This window comes from Drosophila busckii, chromosome X (genome assembly GCF_011750605.1).
Source record: "Drosophila busckii strain San Diego stock center, stock number 13000-0081.31 chromosome X, ASM1175060v1, whole genome shotgun sequence".
Taxonomy (NCBI): Eukaryota; Metazoa; Arthropoda; class Insecta; order Diptera; family Drosophilidae; genus Drosophila; species Drosophila busckii.
The window spans coordinates 4,092,331-4,105,378 of record NC_046608.1 but is presented as its reverse complement, the minus strand read 5'-3'; the positions used below and the strand labels follow the sequence as shown (position 1 = coordinate 4,105,378).

At 42.7% G+C, this 13,048-nt stretch overlaps 5 protein-coding genes across 6 annotated transcripts; 4 read left to right on the top strand and 1 right to left on the bottom strand.

Moving 5' to 3' along the window:
• The first annotated feature begins 1,193 nt into the window (after positions 1–1,193).
• LOC108605335 (pickpocket protein 28) lies at positions 1,194–4,864 on the top strand. The gene is made up of 5 exons (XM_017995004.1): positions 1,194–1,423; positions 1,954–2,254; positions 2,322–2,470; positions 3,730–4,535; positions 4,593–4,864. Exons 1-5 carry the CDS (start codon positions 1,194–1,196, stop codon positions 4,862–4,864), a joined length of 1,758 nt encoding a protein of 585 aa, XP_017850493.1.
• On the bottom strand, positions 4,857–6,644 carry LOC108605905 (nucleolar complex protein 4 homolog B). The gene is made up of 4 exons (XM_017995720.1): positions 6,410–6,644; positions 5,645–6,359; positions 5,051–5,586; positions 4,857–4,993 (listed from the first exon to the last, which is right to left on the bottom strand). Exons 1-4 carry the CDS (start codon positions 6,575–6,577, stop codon positions 4,877–4,879), a joined length of 1,536 nt encoding a protein of 511 aa, XP_017851209.1. The 5' UTR covers positions 6,578–6,644; the 3' UTR covers positions 4,857–4,876.
• A 71-nt stretch (positions 6,645–6,715) lies between these two features.
• Positions 6,716–7,371, top strand: LOC108606090 (uncharacterized protein C1orf131). The gene has a single exon (XM_017995935.1). It carries the CDS (start codon positions 6,794–6,796, stop codon positions 7,349–7,351), a length of 558 nt encoding a protein of 185 aa, XP_017851424.1. The 5' UTR covers positions 6,716–6,793; the 3' UTR covers positions 7,352–7,371.
• A 374-nt stretch (positions 7,372–7,745) lies between these two features.
• LOC108606067 lies at positions 7,746–8,224 on the top strand. The gene has a single exon (XM_017995912.1). It carries the CDS (start codon positions 7,831–7,833, stop codon positions 8,131–8,133), a length of 303 nt encoding a protein of 100 aa, XP_017851401.1. The 5' UTR covers positions 7,746–7,830; the 3' UTR covers positions 8,134–8,224.
• A 238-nt stretch (positions 8,225–8,462) lies between these two features.
• On the top strand, positions 8,463–13,025 carry LOC108607077 (flocculation protein FLO11). 2 transcript variants are annotated; one of them, XM_017997699.1, is made up of 2 exons: positions 8,463–8,544; positions 9,720–13,025. In XM_017997699.1, the coding sequence occupies exon 2, from the start codon at positions 9,733–9,735 to the stop codon at positions 12,397–12,399; it is 2,667 nt and encodes an 888-aa protein (XP_017853188.1). In that variant the 5' UTR covers positions 8,463–8,544; positions 9,720–9,732; the 3' UTR covers positions 12,400–13,025. The 2 variants fall into 2 exon arrangements, with proteins under 2 accessions (XP_017853188.1, XP_017853187.1); XM_017997698.2 differs by lacking the exon at positions 8,463–8,544 and adding an exon at positions 8,568–9,065.
• The last annotated feature ends 23 nt before the right edge of the window (positions 13,026–13,048 follow it).

Sequence of the window (13,048 nt, the reverse complement as noted above, 5' to 3'; positions counted from 1 at the left end):
AAAAAATATATATATATATATATATAGAAGTACGTACGTATGTTTGGCTGTGCAAGAAGTCAGCAAGCCAAAGGCGAAAACTTTTTGATGGTCATTGATGGTGATATGTCCGGCAATGAAAGGTGCACGTCGATGTGGTGTGGTGTGGTGTGGTGGCCAGTTGAACAAGCTGGTGGAACGAACTGACTAACAAGCTGCTAGCGGCTAACGTTGGCCATATTCCCATGGAGACATTTGGTCGGCTCGGTTAGGTTTAAGTGTTTTATGAACTTGTTTCAATGAAGTCAGACAAAGTGCGTATGCGTTGCCAAATACATATATACATGCATGCGTATGTGTATGTGTGTGTAGTTGACATGTGGCAACAGAAGCCATGTCTACTGCTTAAACTGACCTGGCCGTGTGGTCTGGCTTGACCCGTTGTCTGTGATGTCTGTGTCTGAAGCATTGAAGCTTTTAATTTGATTTTCGCTCAAGTGCGGTTTGCTTTGCCATATATATATATATATGTATACACACAACACACACACACACACACGCATACACATGATTACGCATATGTACATACTCTATGTAGTTGAAAACTTTATGCATCTTTGTTGGTTTTGTTGGTTGCATTGAACTTGAGCTGTTGATGTCGACTACGAGTTTTGTCCAGGTGAACATACGTAGCCATTTAATAGACACACACACACACACACACACGCAGATAACTGCACAACTTAATTAAAGCTAACCAGGCTTCAAATTTCCCATAAACAATTGCGCATATACTAAATACAACAGCAAGTGAGTTACAAATTCCACCCAACTTTTGTTCATAATAACTTTAAGCTCGCTTAGCTTAAATTAAATAATAATAAACGTTTTTTTCAATAAATAGCTAAGTCAATCAAGCGTTGACAAAGCATAAACATCAATAAAATAAATCAATTTTAAAAATTAAATGCAAGACGAAGTTTAAAGACTCTGCTTAGACTTGAAAATATTAAAAGTAATTTAATAAATGAAACCAAATGAAATTACTCACTTGTTAATTAAATATTTGTTAATCATATTTGTATAGAAATTTTAATTTTAGCAATTTAATGACTCAGCTGCTGAACTGCCCCCAAGTTGAACAAAAGTATTAGCCACAACTTAGCCGTGCCCAAGGCTGCAGGCAAAGAACAGTATTTGCCAAGTGTTGCAACATGCGGTCACTTCGCAAGTTGCGCCACAGCTGGCGGCGGCATTCGGGTTCGCGTTTTCTTCGAAATTTTCAGGTGCAGCCGGCGCAGCAGCAATTGGAGCCGCAGTCCAAGCCCGCATCCGTGGTTAGTTGGCGTTATGTGCTGGCCCTAAATACGGATGAGTTCTGTCGCAACACAAGCATACATGGACTTAAGTACATCAATAGTCGCAAGCTGCACAATGCCGACAGGTAACTGCTAGAGCAGCAGTGGCGTAGTTAACTGTGGGGGGTGACAATTTGATACGCTTAAAATCAAATTACAGCATTTTTCAATTTATTTAATTATTTGCTTATAGTCGAAGGTATAGTATGTATCAGAGCTGCAAAAGATTCAAATTAATTTTGAACTTAATTCATCTTGAATTAAACAATTTTACAAATTTTTAAAGAATTATTTTGAAATTGAATTTTTTTTTTTTTAATTAAATTTGAATAGTTATTTTGAACGCATTCACCGGAATCAATTCAAATTAAATGCATTCTTTCATTCTCATTCAATAATTCACACTAAAGGGAAAAAAGAAAACTACGAAAAATTCGAAGAATATTTTTCTTAGATTTTATTATTTATTATCTTAAGTGCTTTTAAATGCTTTACTATTGGTATGTCCATTTGGACATACTTTTGAAATTTTTCAAAAGACTTGCAGCCCCTTCTGATTAAGCCGCTGCTCATGTACATCTGTGTGCAGTGGAGCAGTGTAAACAATTGCATGCAGATTGTTCTTTGCAGCTGCGCTATTGGCCGTACTTGGCTTTGCCGGATTTCTGATGCAGGACGCCTTCGACAAGTGGAACACCACGCCCGTCATAGTCGGCATTAATCCGGAGCCAACTTATATAACCAACGAGCCCTTTCCCGCCGTCACCATTTGCAATCTGAATCAGGCACTCGCCTGCCGTGCCGCACAATTTGCCAAGGATATGCCACAATATGCGATGTTGCAGGTGCTTTGCCGCCGCAAGTTGAACTCGCAGCTCAGTCGTGGCAACAACAATTGGGAGCAACTAATTAGCAATGTATGTATGCCCACTTGTGTGTCTCTCTCTGTGTGTGCGTGTGTGTGTTAATGAACTACACTTTCAGATCTCCCAGCCCTGCAGCGCTTTGGTCATTGGCTGTCGCTTTGGCGCCCTGGACAATCAATGCGAACGCATGTTCTATCCAATTATTACCGACGAGGGTCTCTGCTGTGTCTTCAATATGCTACATCCGCGCTTTATGTACAAGCATAAGTAAGTATACGCAGCGTAGTACGCTCATTAGCCATAAGCTAAGTCTAATTAATAAGCACTCAAGCACAATCGATTGCACGCAAGTCAGTCAGGCATACAACAAGTATTGTATGCTGTTTTTTTTTAATACATATATGTGGATAGATAGTCTTATAAAAAAGAATTAACAGACTTTACAAAAAGGTAATAAAAACACTTAAACCCTCTTAAAGAGTCAAACAAATTCCTCACTTTAAAGTTGTTCTTACTATATTAATGAATATGTGTTATTTTATTGTATTAAAATGTTATTGCAGACTGTAATTTTTTAATTTTAAGCATGTATTTGAAACATGTACTTTAAATTAACTGCTCTTGGAAGCATGAGGCTTACAATTAGCTAACTTATAGGCGAACATTTAAGTTTTTAATTTTAGCTTTTGCTGAATTCACAATAATTAAAGAACACTAAGATTTATAAAAATAAGAAGACCCACAAGAAGAATACAACTGTTATAGACTAACTTGGTACAACTAACTAATTTGATTGCTCGTTAGTTTCAAACTCACACACTGCTTGCTTCTTCACCAACAGCTCAAGCGCGACTGACCTAAGTGGGGACGCACATTGATCGAATCGAAGCCGAGAGCGCAAGCTCCTCAGAGAGCAATGCTTGCGCTTTGGCTTATACAAAAGAGTTATACTTATACTTATACTATCAGCCAACGTGCTGGGTCTGCCTGCCAGCCACCCACACATTGATCATTGAGCGCAAGCCCCTCAGAGAGCATGAGCGAGAGTCAATGCTTGGGCCATACGAAAGACTTATACTTACACTTATACTAATCAGCCTACATGCTTGGCAGCGGGAGAGCAGCGCTGCTTTCTCGTTCGTAAGCGCTCGATCGCCCTTCGCTGCTGCGACTGAACGAGAGCGCCGCTGTTTTGATGCTTAAAAAGCCGCTCAGCGTGCATCGTACGATAGTGGGTGGATGGGTGGCTGCACAATGGAATATTCCATCATGAGTAGCTGTTTATTTGCTTTGACTGCAGGTTGAGACTTAACGCGCGCGCTTAACTGTATTTAGTCTTAACTAAACATTCGATTTAAACACACGTGATTTCAAAGCATTAAGCCAAAGTGAGTTAGCGCCTATTTGAAAATTAAATAATATGTTTCTATTTGAGGAATAGCTTAATTGTTTAGTTGTGTAGTAAGTAAGTGTGTTGTGAAACGATTTAATAAAGCTTATTTTTTTATTTGATTATTTTTATATAGCGTGCCATTAACACTACGCAACATAAGCACACCCAAGGGCTATCAGGCAGTCAACTGGCATGCAGAGCTCGGCTACAATCGCCCCCTGGGCAAGCCGCACCATCAGTACTACCCACAAGCCGCCTTGGGTATAGGCGAATCCCTAGGCTTGTCCTTAACGCTAGACGTTGGTGCTGATGATTACTATTGCTCCTCGGCCAGCAGCATTGGCTTCAAGGTGGCACTGCACAGTCCCAACGAGTCGCCCAATGTGCGTGAGACGGGCTTTCTGCTCTCGCCCGGGCTGGAGACCAAGCTGCGCATTGAGCCCGCCAAAATGATAACAGAGCTGCAGCTGCGCCAAGTGCAGCGGCGCTATCGCCACTGTCTGTTCCATGATGAGGGCAAGTTGCGCTACTTTGTGCACTATACGCAACGCAACTGCGAAATGGAATGCATGTCCCGCCTGTTGCTGCAACACTGCGGCTGCGTGGTCTTCTATATGCCGCGCATCAATGGCAACGATACCATCTGCAGCATACGGGAAACGCAATGCGTGGAGCGCGTACGCCTGCACACAGTTGGCAGTACTGGAGTGGCGTCCTACCTGGACAGCTGCCTGCCTAGCTGCTTTGATCTTACCTTCAACTCGTTTACTTACTCCACTCGCATTTCGGCTGAGGGCTTTAAGTTTGCCAATCCCCAACTGAAGAACTTCAGTCTTGAGCATCTGGAGCGCAGCATTGCTGTGGTCCACATGTACTTCAAGGAGCAAACATTTCGCGCCAGCAAGCAAACTGAATTCATTGGCTTCTCCGATTTTCTATGTGCGTAAAATTCACTTTTTCACAATTTGCCCTACGTTATTTTTGATTTATTTGCAGCCAATGTGGGCGGTCTGATGGGTCTGTTCCTGGGCTTCAGTTTTCTATCCATAGTCGAGTGCATCTACTTTGCACTCATACGACCCTGTCGCACCTACGCGGAGCATAAGAATCAGCGTTTCGCACAGCGCTTGGAACTGACAGCAGCTACACCACAGAAATTTGCACAGCAAGCTGCTCGGAAATGGTTTGAAACGGAGCTGGGACAGCTGCGGCAGCAACGCCAGCGATATGCTGCATATAAACGCCATTTAGTTGTGCAAAATACATAGTTTATTGCTTAATTATAATATATTCCAATATTTGGTAACTATATCATCTTTAGGCAGCGCTAGATTTGTGGGTCGCTCATAGGCCAGCATAAATTGCTTTGCTTGCTTCTTAACCTCGCCATCGAAGAGCTGTCAAAGAAACATTTTTTAAATTCAGTTTTATTATATAAATTTGCTGATACTTACATCGCTTTCTTTCGATTCTAGCAGTGGCCCTAAATCAAACTCCATGGTGGGTAAACTCTTTGTCACAAACTGTGCTGCGTTTGCTACTTCAGGCACCGCGTGCTTTTGCAGCAGCGCCAGCTCCCAGAGCGAGCTGCTAAGCGCATTTGTCTTCACCGGATCTGCTTGCGTTTCGTCATAGGGATCGGAAACTTCCTCAGCGCTAGCAGCAGGCGTGGCACATATTAGACGTTGCAAGCCTGTATGGCGCAGCAGCAAATTGCATACAAAGCGTATCATTATAATAGCATCCTCAGTGGGACTCTTGAGCGCCAGACGCGACAAACGCTTGACAAAGGCAGCCACCAGATTTTCAGGTAAATGTGTTGAGGTCAAGAATATATCCGCCAAGTAGAACAAGCGTGCCTTGTACTTGTTGTAGAACATGCGTGGATAAAACATATTATATAGCTTGGTATATACATCCGGATAGGTTATATTCTGCTGTTGCATTAACGTAAAGATGCCTTGCAGCGCCAAGAGCGCAATGGGTCCATCTAAACATACAAATAACATTAATAAAGCTGCGCATCATGTATAGAGCACAATACTTACCAAACTGATGCAGCGAGTCCATGAGAAAGTCTGTTAGCAGTATGGGATTGGTTAAGTGCGGCAATATGCGCTCCAGCAGCACCACCAGCACTTGGCGATGCAGCTTCTCATCCAAACCGCTGCTGCTTCTCATAATGCCCTTCCAAGTTTTATTCAAAAACTTGCGCGTGCGCTCATATGTAAAGCTTGGTTGCTCCTCGCTACCAGCACCTAGATGATATTGCTCTGCAGCTAGCACAGTTTTTCCCAAGTCCAGCGTATTGATAATGGCCAAGTAATTAAACGCTGCTGTGGGTTGATCCACAAAGCGCGCGGGCGCCACTTCAGGCAACAATTGATAGCTTAGCTGCAGCACATCCAGGCAGCGAGCATATTTGCCAAAAGCAGCGAGCCCAACTGCTGGTGATGTTTCTGATTTGACGAAGGCTCCCAGAACATCACGCAGACGTGCTGTGGGCCATTCGCTTTCATGCACAAACTTTGCCTCCGCTATGATGAGCTGCATGCAGACCTTAAGTGCCATACTGGCTTGCTCTTTGTCGGCGCCAGCCAAACGTGACAGCAGCAACGTCCACGTTTCATTATAGAGCGCCTCACATTTGGCATTGGGATTAGGCTTGAGCTGCTCAGCGCTGTAAACGCAGTTGCGCTTGAGTAAATTCTTAAAAATTACCTCCAGCACATTCAGTTCACCAGCGTCTTCATCTGAGCTTTGCTAAAATGTAGGGCATTAATACATGCATAATTTCTGAATGACCAACTTACGATCTGGCTAATAATTCTTTTTAATGCTTTGGTATCCAAAGTCTTGTCATTTAGCAGTGCATTGGCTTTTTGTTGTAGCTCCTGCGGCACCTTGACACGCTTTGCTGTCTGCTCCTCTTCATTATCCTGTGTTGCAGCTGCTCTTTTGGCCGCAGCTTTTTGCTTCATTGTGCTTAAAATATTGTAATTTAAACAACCTGCACCGAAAACAAAATAAAACGTGCGCCGTGGTGAAACGGTGCTGCCAACTTAGCTCGTTTTTGTATCGATAAGCGGAGCTAGCTCATTATCGAAATAGAACTGCCACAAGACACATGTGTTTACATGTTTTTATTTTTGTTTGGTGCAATTTAAAATAAAATACACACTATTAAAGTGACAAACATGAATATCAGCACAGATTTTAAGCCCGTGTTAACACGTGCGGCGCTTGCACTAAAGAAATCCGATGACAGCAGTGAATTTAAAGCGCTCGTTTTTCAGGAGCCTCAACCGGGCAGCGCAACAAATTCAACAGGCACAGACAAACCAGAGGATCCATCAAAACCTAAATCTACTCAAGGCAAAACGGAGAAGCCAGCAGACAATGAATTCGACATTAAGAAGGCACGCCAAGAAGTTCTCAACTTTGCCAGATCCAATCAGCGCACCATCAAAAACAAACGCAAAATGGAAATATTTCAACTGGTTAAACTTGGCGCCAAGCCACCAAAGAAACAGTACAAGAACTACAAGGAGCTGCAGGCGGAACGTAAACGTTTAAAGGATATACGTGAGGATCGCAAGAAGTTCCATCAGCTGGGTAAAAATCAAGCGGGAGCCGCCAGTGTCAAGTGCAAGAGTAAATATAAGCAAAATAAAACTGAAAAGAAACGTGCTCCTGTGGCTAATATTAGTCAACATTACGGCAAGGCGCAGCCAAAGCTTAAAGAGAAGAATTAAAGCATTCTAGATAAACAAAATATTTGAATAACGCTAATTTATTGTTGGGGGCAATGTTGCGCTACTTTCTTGAGTAGAAAAGGCTAAATTTCAACAAGTTTTTGGCAAAACTTATATGTAGGTAATAAAGAAGTACAGGACTCACAATTAAACTTGCCGCCACATTAATCTCTAGACTTATGGCTAATTTAAAATACTTGTGACAATTCGAGTTTAAAATTACCTAATCTAACCATAAGCTGGCTGATACGACATCACTGATCTGCATTGTAAACAAACGCACACAAATAAATAAACGTAATCTGTGTGCGTGTGTGATTGTCTGACTTTTGAATAAATGGCAGCGCCGCCAACAGTGCCGCGATGCTGCCAACCTATTTGGAAATTAATGTTTTTGTTTTTGCACTGATAGTCAGTCGTGCGATTACGTGAATTTAGCAATCTTATTCAAGCAATATTTATAATAAAACGCTATTAAAATGAATACAGCTCCGCGCGTAGTTCTCAATAATGTGCTGAGACGCAGCTATAGTCAGGCACACAAAGGACCGAGTGCTCCAAAGCCCTCGGCGAGTGGATCTCCTGCTCCAGCTACCAGCAACGTAACAGGACTAACCAGCGCGTGTGTAAAGCCCACAGCATCCCCAGTTGGTCCCGGCGCATCAGCAAATGGCCAATACAAAGTTCCCGAATATTATTGTTTCAATCGCTTTTCGTTTAGCGAGGCCGAAGTTGAAATGGCCAAATATCGTTGCCCCCAGCCATCTGCGCTGAAGAAGTAGAAAACTAATTCAATGAAGATGCAGAGCAGAATATTGTTAAACAAGAAAATATGTTAAATAAATGTAAATGTGATTAACCACACGAAATATGTATTTATATATACATTTTTTTTTTTGTAATTCTAGAATAAAAACATTACGCATACACTGACATTCATATGTGTATATGTCATATGCTGCCAACCTGCTAAAAAGAGTTCACAGCAAATTATTTTGGAATAACAAGCTGGCAGCTCGAATTTCGCCATTTGTTTCTCGCTTATTGCTCTCTTCGCTTTTCTCTCTACTTTCATTTCACAATTTCATAGCGAGTGGCAGTGCTCTTGTTAATCGACATCGAAAATAGTGAGCGCGGGAAGTGGTATTTCACAGTTTCCAAAGAGAAGTGTTATAGCAAAAAAAAAAAACCAAGTAAAATATTATTTAAAATTTTATTTGTGCTTAATAAAATATCGCGTCAGGCGTCAAGCAAAAGTAAATGGAACAATTTGATTATTTATGCTGTTGAATGCGCAGACCACGGGGTAGCAGCGCTGCTGTTTGTGCGTGTATGTGTGGTACAGTTGGGTAGAAAAAACATTGCTGGCCTGGCAGCGCCACACAATTTTATTTCTCAGTTCTAAGCAGGCAGAAGCAATACGGGCGCGCGCAAAGTTTACAAAACAAAATATAATATTTCGGTTATATGACTGCTCTGTCTGTAATCATATTATTAAAATATTTTTCAGCTAAGCAAAGTTAAATGCACAGCGTTGCCAATTTGCTGCTGAGCCAATTCTGCGAACAGGGACGACTTGTTAAACACAATCGCAATCGAGAGCAGAGAGTGCAGTGAAAGTGTGTGTGTGTTTGTTGAAAACAGAAAGCACAAATTCGTTTATAATAATAATAATAAAAATAAAAGAAACGAGAAAATGTAAAACATTTTAAATGTAAGTGCAGTTGGTGTTGTTACAAAATACTGGCAAGGCAGCAGGCATAAGCAGTGTTTATAAATTATAACGGCAAATGCATATTTAAAATGTGTACATAATTTTATACATATATTAATAAATAGGTACATATATCTCTGGGTGTGCATATATGTACACAACTGGCGCGCAAAAATCAACGTAGTTGCTAATAGAGCACCAAAAATGACACAAAAAAAGAAGGAAAAATAAAAATGGGCGCCAGAGTTGTCGCGCAATTAGAACAGTGATGGCAGCGTGAGAGTGCGTTGCCAACACGCAAACAATGCAATAGATTGGTTTTTAACGTAAAATCAGCCAGAAAATAATTTTAATTTAATTTATATTATAGATTACGGTAAACTATAATACTACAGTGTCTTGCGGTAAAGATTGTATAGTTGAATCTTATAATATTTTACAATCAGTTTCCTTATCAATAGTTACATGCACTCACGCAGCTCTGTGAGCGGCCATCCTTAGTTTGTGAGAGTGCAGTATTGCCAGCACGCAGTGTTGCCAGCGCGCAGTATTTTTGCAGATTTGTTTTGTTTTGCATTTTTGACGACAGAAACCGTTTTCGGTTGCAGAAAGAAAATAGTTTTAATTAATTTTATTTAACAATTATACTTGCAGTGACTAATGAAAGATGCGAGCTGGTAAAAAAGTTACAGCTGACACTGGAAAGACACGTTCGTGCTTTGTATATGTGAAAAATCTGAAGGAATCTGAGCCAATCGCACCAGCAGCATTCGGCAAACAAAAAATTGTTCTTCGTAAAGCCACTGTTGCCGCCAAGAGCAGCAACAGTCCGCAGACAGACAAAATACGAGAGACACGCACTTCACGTCGTGTGGCTAGCACCACGCAAATTGAGCGCCGACAGTCCTCGACACTAGCGGCAAGCACTCCAATTGCCACACGCAGTCGTCAGTTGAAAGTTGAGGCAGCCACCCCTACACCTACCCCAACACCCACGCCCACAGCGACGCCCACTCAGCTGCGAAAGCGACGCAATTCAAGCACAACACCCATTGTTGACACCAGCGCCGCCAAATTAAAAATGTTTAAACAATCTAAAATAGCCGCCCCATTGTCGCCAGCGGCGCCGCCGCCCACAATTGCAGCAAGTCGCTCGCGACGCTCAATTAAACCAAATCCCAAATACGCTAGCGAGGATCTTGTAACACCCAAATATGTTGGAACTCTGGGCAGCGAGAGTCCCACCAAGCGCTTGGTCAAACATTTGTTTGCCGATGACGATGACGATTTGGATGCAGACCTGGCTGAGCTTATAGAGGAGGACAACGACGATGAAGTGCGTGATGCGGCCTTTAATCCGCAGCTGCACAAATCCGATGACGATGATGAAATAAGTGACAGCGAATTTGAGCAGCGACGCAAGCTGCCGGCCAAACGTGGACGTGGACGTCCACCCAAATCCGCCGCTGCTGCAACTGCTACACATACACAAGCTCAGACGCCCAGCGCACGCAACGCAGGCCTAATGCCGCTCCAGCAGCTGCGCCGCAATATACAAACAGCTGGCAGCATAACGCGTCCACATATAACAGCCCCAGTAGTGGTGGGCACTAAACGCAAGCTGGAGGAACATAAGGATTCTCCTGTGGCACGCAAGCGTTTAGCTGGCGAACCATTGACTTCAAGAGCGCCGCTTATCAATGGCAGCAGCACCACCAAAACTTTGACACTGCAACAGGCCAAGGGCAAGACTACGCTGGCTAGCACTGCCGGCAACAGCAACTTGCGTTTGGCGCAAGCCAATGCGGCCAAGCGTCCAATTGTAGCCGCAACAGGAGCACGCAGCACCATTGTTGTCCAACGCTCGGGCACCGCAGTGCGTTCAGCTGCCAATGCAACCGTTACTGCTGCAGCAGCTATCGAAAAGTCCACGGGGCGCGATGATGTGCCTACATTTACAATTGTCAACATAGATGAAATAATTAATCAAGACGATGTACTCATCACACGCACCGCCGCTGCTGGCAACAACAACAACAGAAAGCAGCAGCTGTCGCCTGCAACGCGCACCAACAACAACAACAGCAGCAGCAGCAATAATTCGTTAAACAACAGCAATACATCAACTAGCAGCCTAAGCCCCAACAACAAGCGTATCAAGCCAATGGTAGCAACAGCAACAACGGCAACCAACAGCACTAACACCATCACCTTGAGAGGAAAACCTTTACTAGCAGCTGGTGCTGTTAAGGCAACGCCGGCGGTGTTGGCCGCCAAGCCACGACCGCGTATACTCAATTCAGAAATGGGCAAGAAGTCGCAACCGCTGGTCAAGCCCATGATAAGCATGGGCGCTGCCGAGGAGGAATTGCATGCTGACGAGGAGGTAACGGTTGCGCCGCGGGCAGTGCGACGTCAACCAGCTTCTGCTGCATCTACAGCTGCTGGAACTCAGACAGTAACATCTACAGCAGCAGCCGGCGGTAAATTCTTGGCAACGCGACGAAATGTGCTGGCAACAACCGCAGCACCCGCAAATGCTAACAACAACAACAATAAGCAGCGTCAACAGCCAGCTGCAGGCACAGATCGCAAGTTGACCAAGCTATTGGCCGAAGGCACCGATGATGATGTATTCAAGAAGCCGGCAAGTCCGTGCACCAACACATCCAATGCAGCGACTCCAGCAACGGCAGCAACAGCTGCAGCATTATTAACAAACCACATCGTCAAGACGAACCACAATGATATCACTGATCTTGTCAAGCCACCAAAATATTTTCCACCCGAAACCACCACCTACTGTGAGGAAGAAGGACGCATTATCAAGAAGGTTACCTGCTATGAGACATGGCATGTGATAGGCACGCCCAAAGACGTGGTGTACAAGACACGGCAGCAACGCACCAGCCTTGAATTGCCCCTAATCAAATTGGCCAATTTGGCATCACGCATCAAGGTGCCGTCTAGCAAGTGGACCAGCAAGGTAACGCTCTATAAAGTCTCGCCAAATCTGCTGCAACGCCAAAGCATGACGATCTATACGGGTGATCTCAAGAGCTACAACATTGCCGAAGATGAGCGTCACAAATATCAGCCATCCTGCGTGCTCTTCCGTCGCTCGGTGTTGGACCGCAACAAGTGTCGTGTGCCCTTTGATCGTGCCATTATCTTTAAAAACAAATGCTTCTACGCTAATATCGATGGCAAGCATGTAAATCTGTTGGGCGCACCCGAGGTCGTCAATAATGCCAAGGAGGTGGAGATCTTAATTGACATTATTGACTCGCTCGCTTTGACAAGCGATCTTGTTGAGATGGTTACAGCCAAGTAGAGCTGTTGCTTATGAATGTGGCGTATGCATACGTAGAGTATATGTATCTACGCCTGTACAATTATGACTAATTAAAGGAAAACCCTCTAAAAACACACACACACACATCTTAAAATATATGCATACATGTATTTTCAGAGTAATACCTATAATAATGGTTATTTCTTTTTTTTTTTTTAAACTTCGTTTAAAGATAGTTGTAATAGTTACTTTAGCATAATAGTTACGCTCTAGCTGTTCGTTATATATATCGCATATGTCTATATACATATGTATTAATGGATATACATATACAAATATACTAAAATAACATGCATATATAGTTGTAAAAGTACATTGTAATAATATTAATTTAAATGTAAAACTTCCACATGCAAAACGGGTTCAAAATATTGCCCACAGTATATCATTTTGACTTTCGATAGATACTGAAATTAATAATTTTTAAACATAATTTTTACATATGTATGTATGTTAGTCCATAACGAACTTTGTCAACCAGAGACAACACACACACACACACACACACTTTTTAATTCGCAATACAATAATAACAAATTAGTTCATTTTACATGTAAAACAATAAACTTGTACGCCCTACTGTTATGGTGTAAACAATCAAATAAAAGAAGTATAAATAAATATACTT

Bases quoted from the DNA above. Each gene is read 5' to 3' on its own strand.
- LOC108605335 (XM_017995004.1), top strand. From the start codon at position 1,194: ATGCGGTCACTTCGCAAGTTGCGCCACAGCTGGCGGCGGCATTCGGGT. The intron at 2,471-3,729 runs GTAAGTATACGC...ATTTTTATATAG, and splicing joins CGCTTTATGTACAAGCATAA to CGTGCCATTAACACTACGCA. The intron at 4,536-4,592 runs GTGCGTAAAATT...ATTTATTTGCAG, and splicing joins TGGCTTCTCCGATTTTCTAT to CCAATGTGGGCGGTCTGATG.
- LOC108605905 (XM_017995720.1), bottom strand. From the start codon at position 6,577: ATGAAGCAAAAAGCTGCGGCCAAAAGAGCAGCTGCAACACAGGATAAT. The intron at 5,587-5,644 runs GTAAGTATTGTG...TTGTATGTTTAG, and splicing joins GGACTCGCTGCATCAGTTTG to ATGGACCCATTGCGCTCTTG. The intron at 4,994-5,050 runs GTAAGTATCAGC...TTTCTTTGACAG, and splicing joins TAGAATCGAAAGAAAGCGAT to CTCTTCGATGGCGAGGTTAA.
- LOC108606090 (XM_017995935.1), top strand. From the start codon at position 6,794: ATGAATATCAGCACAGATTTTAAGCCCGTGTTAACACGTGCGGCGCTT.
- LOC108606067 (XM_017995912.1), top strand. From the start codon at position 7,831: ATGAATACAGCTCCGCGCGTAGTTCTCAATAATGTGCTGAGACGCAGC.
- LOC108607077 (XM_017997699.1), top strand. From the start codon at position 9,733: ATGCGAGCTGGTAAAAAAGTTACAGCTGACACTGGAAAGACACGTTCG.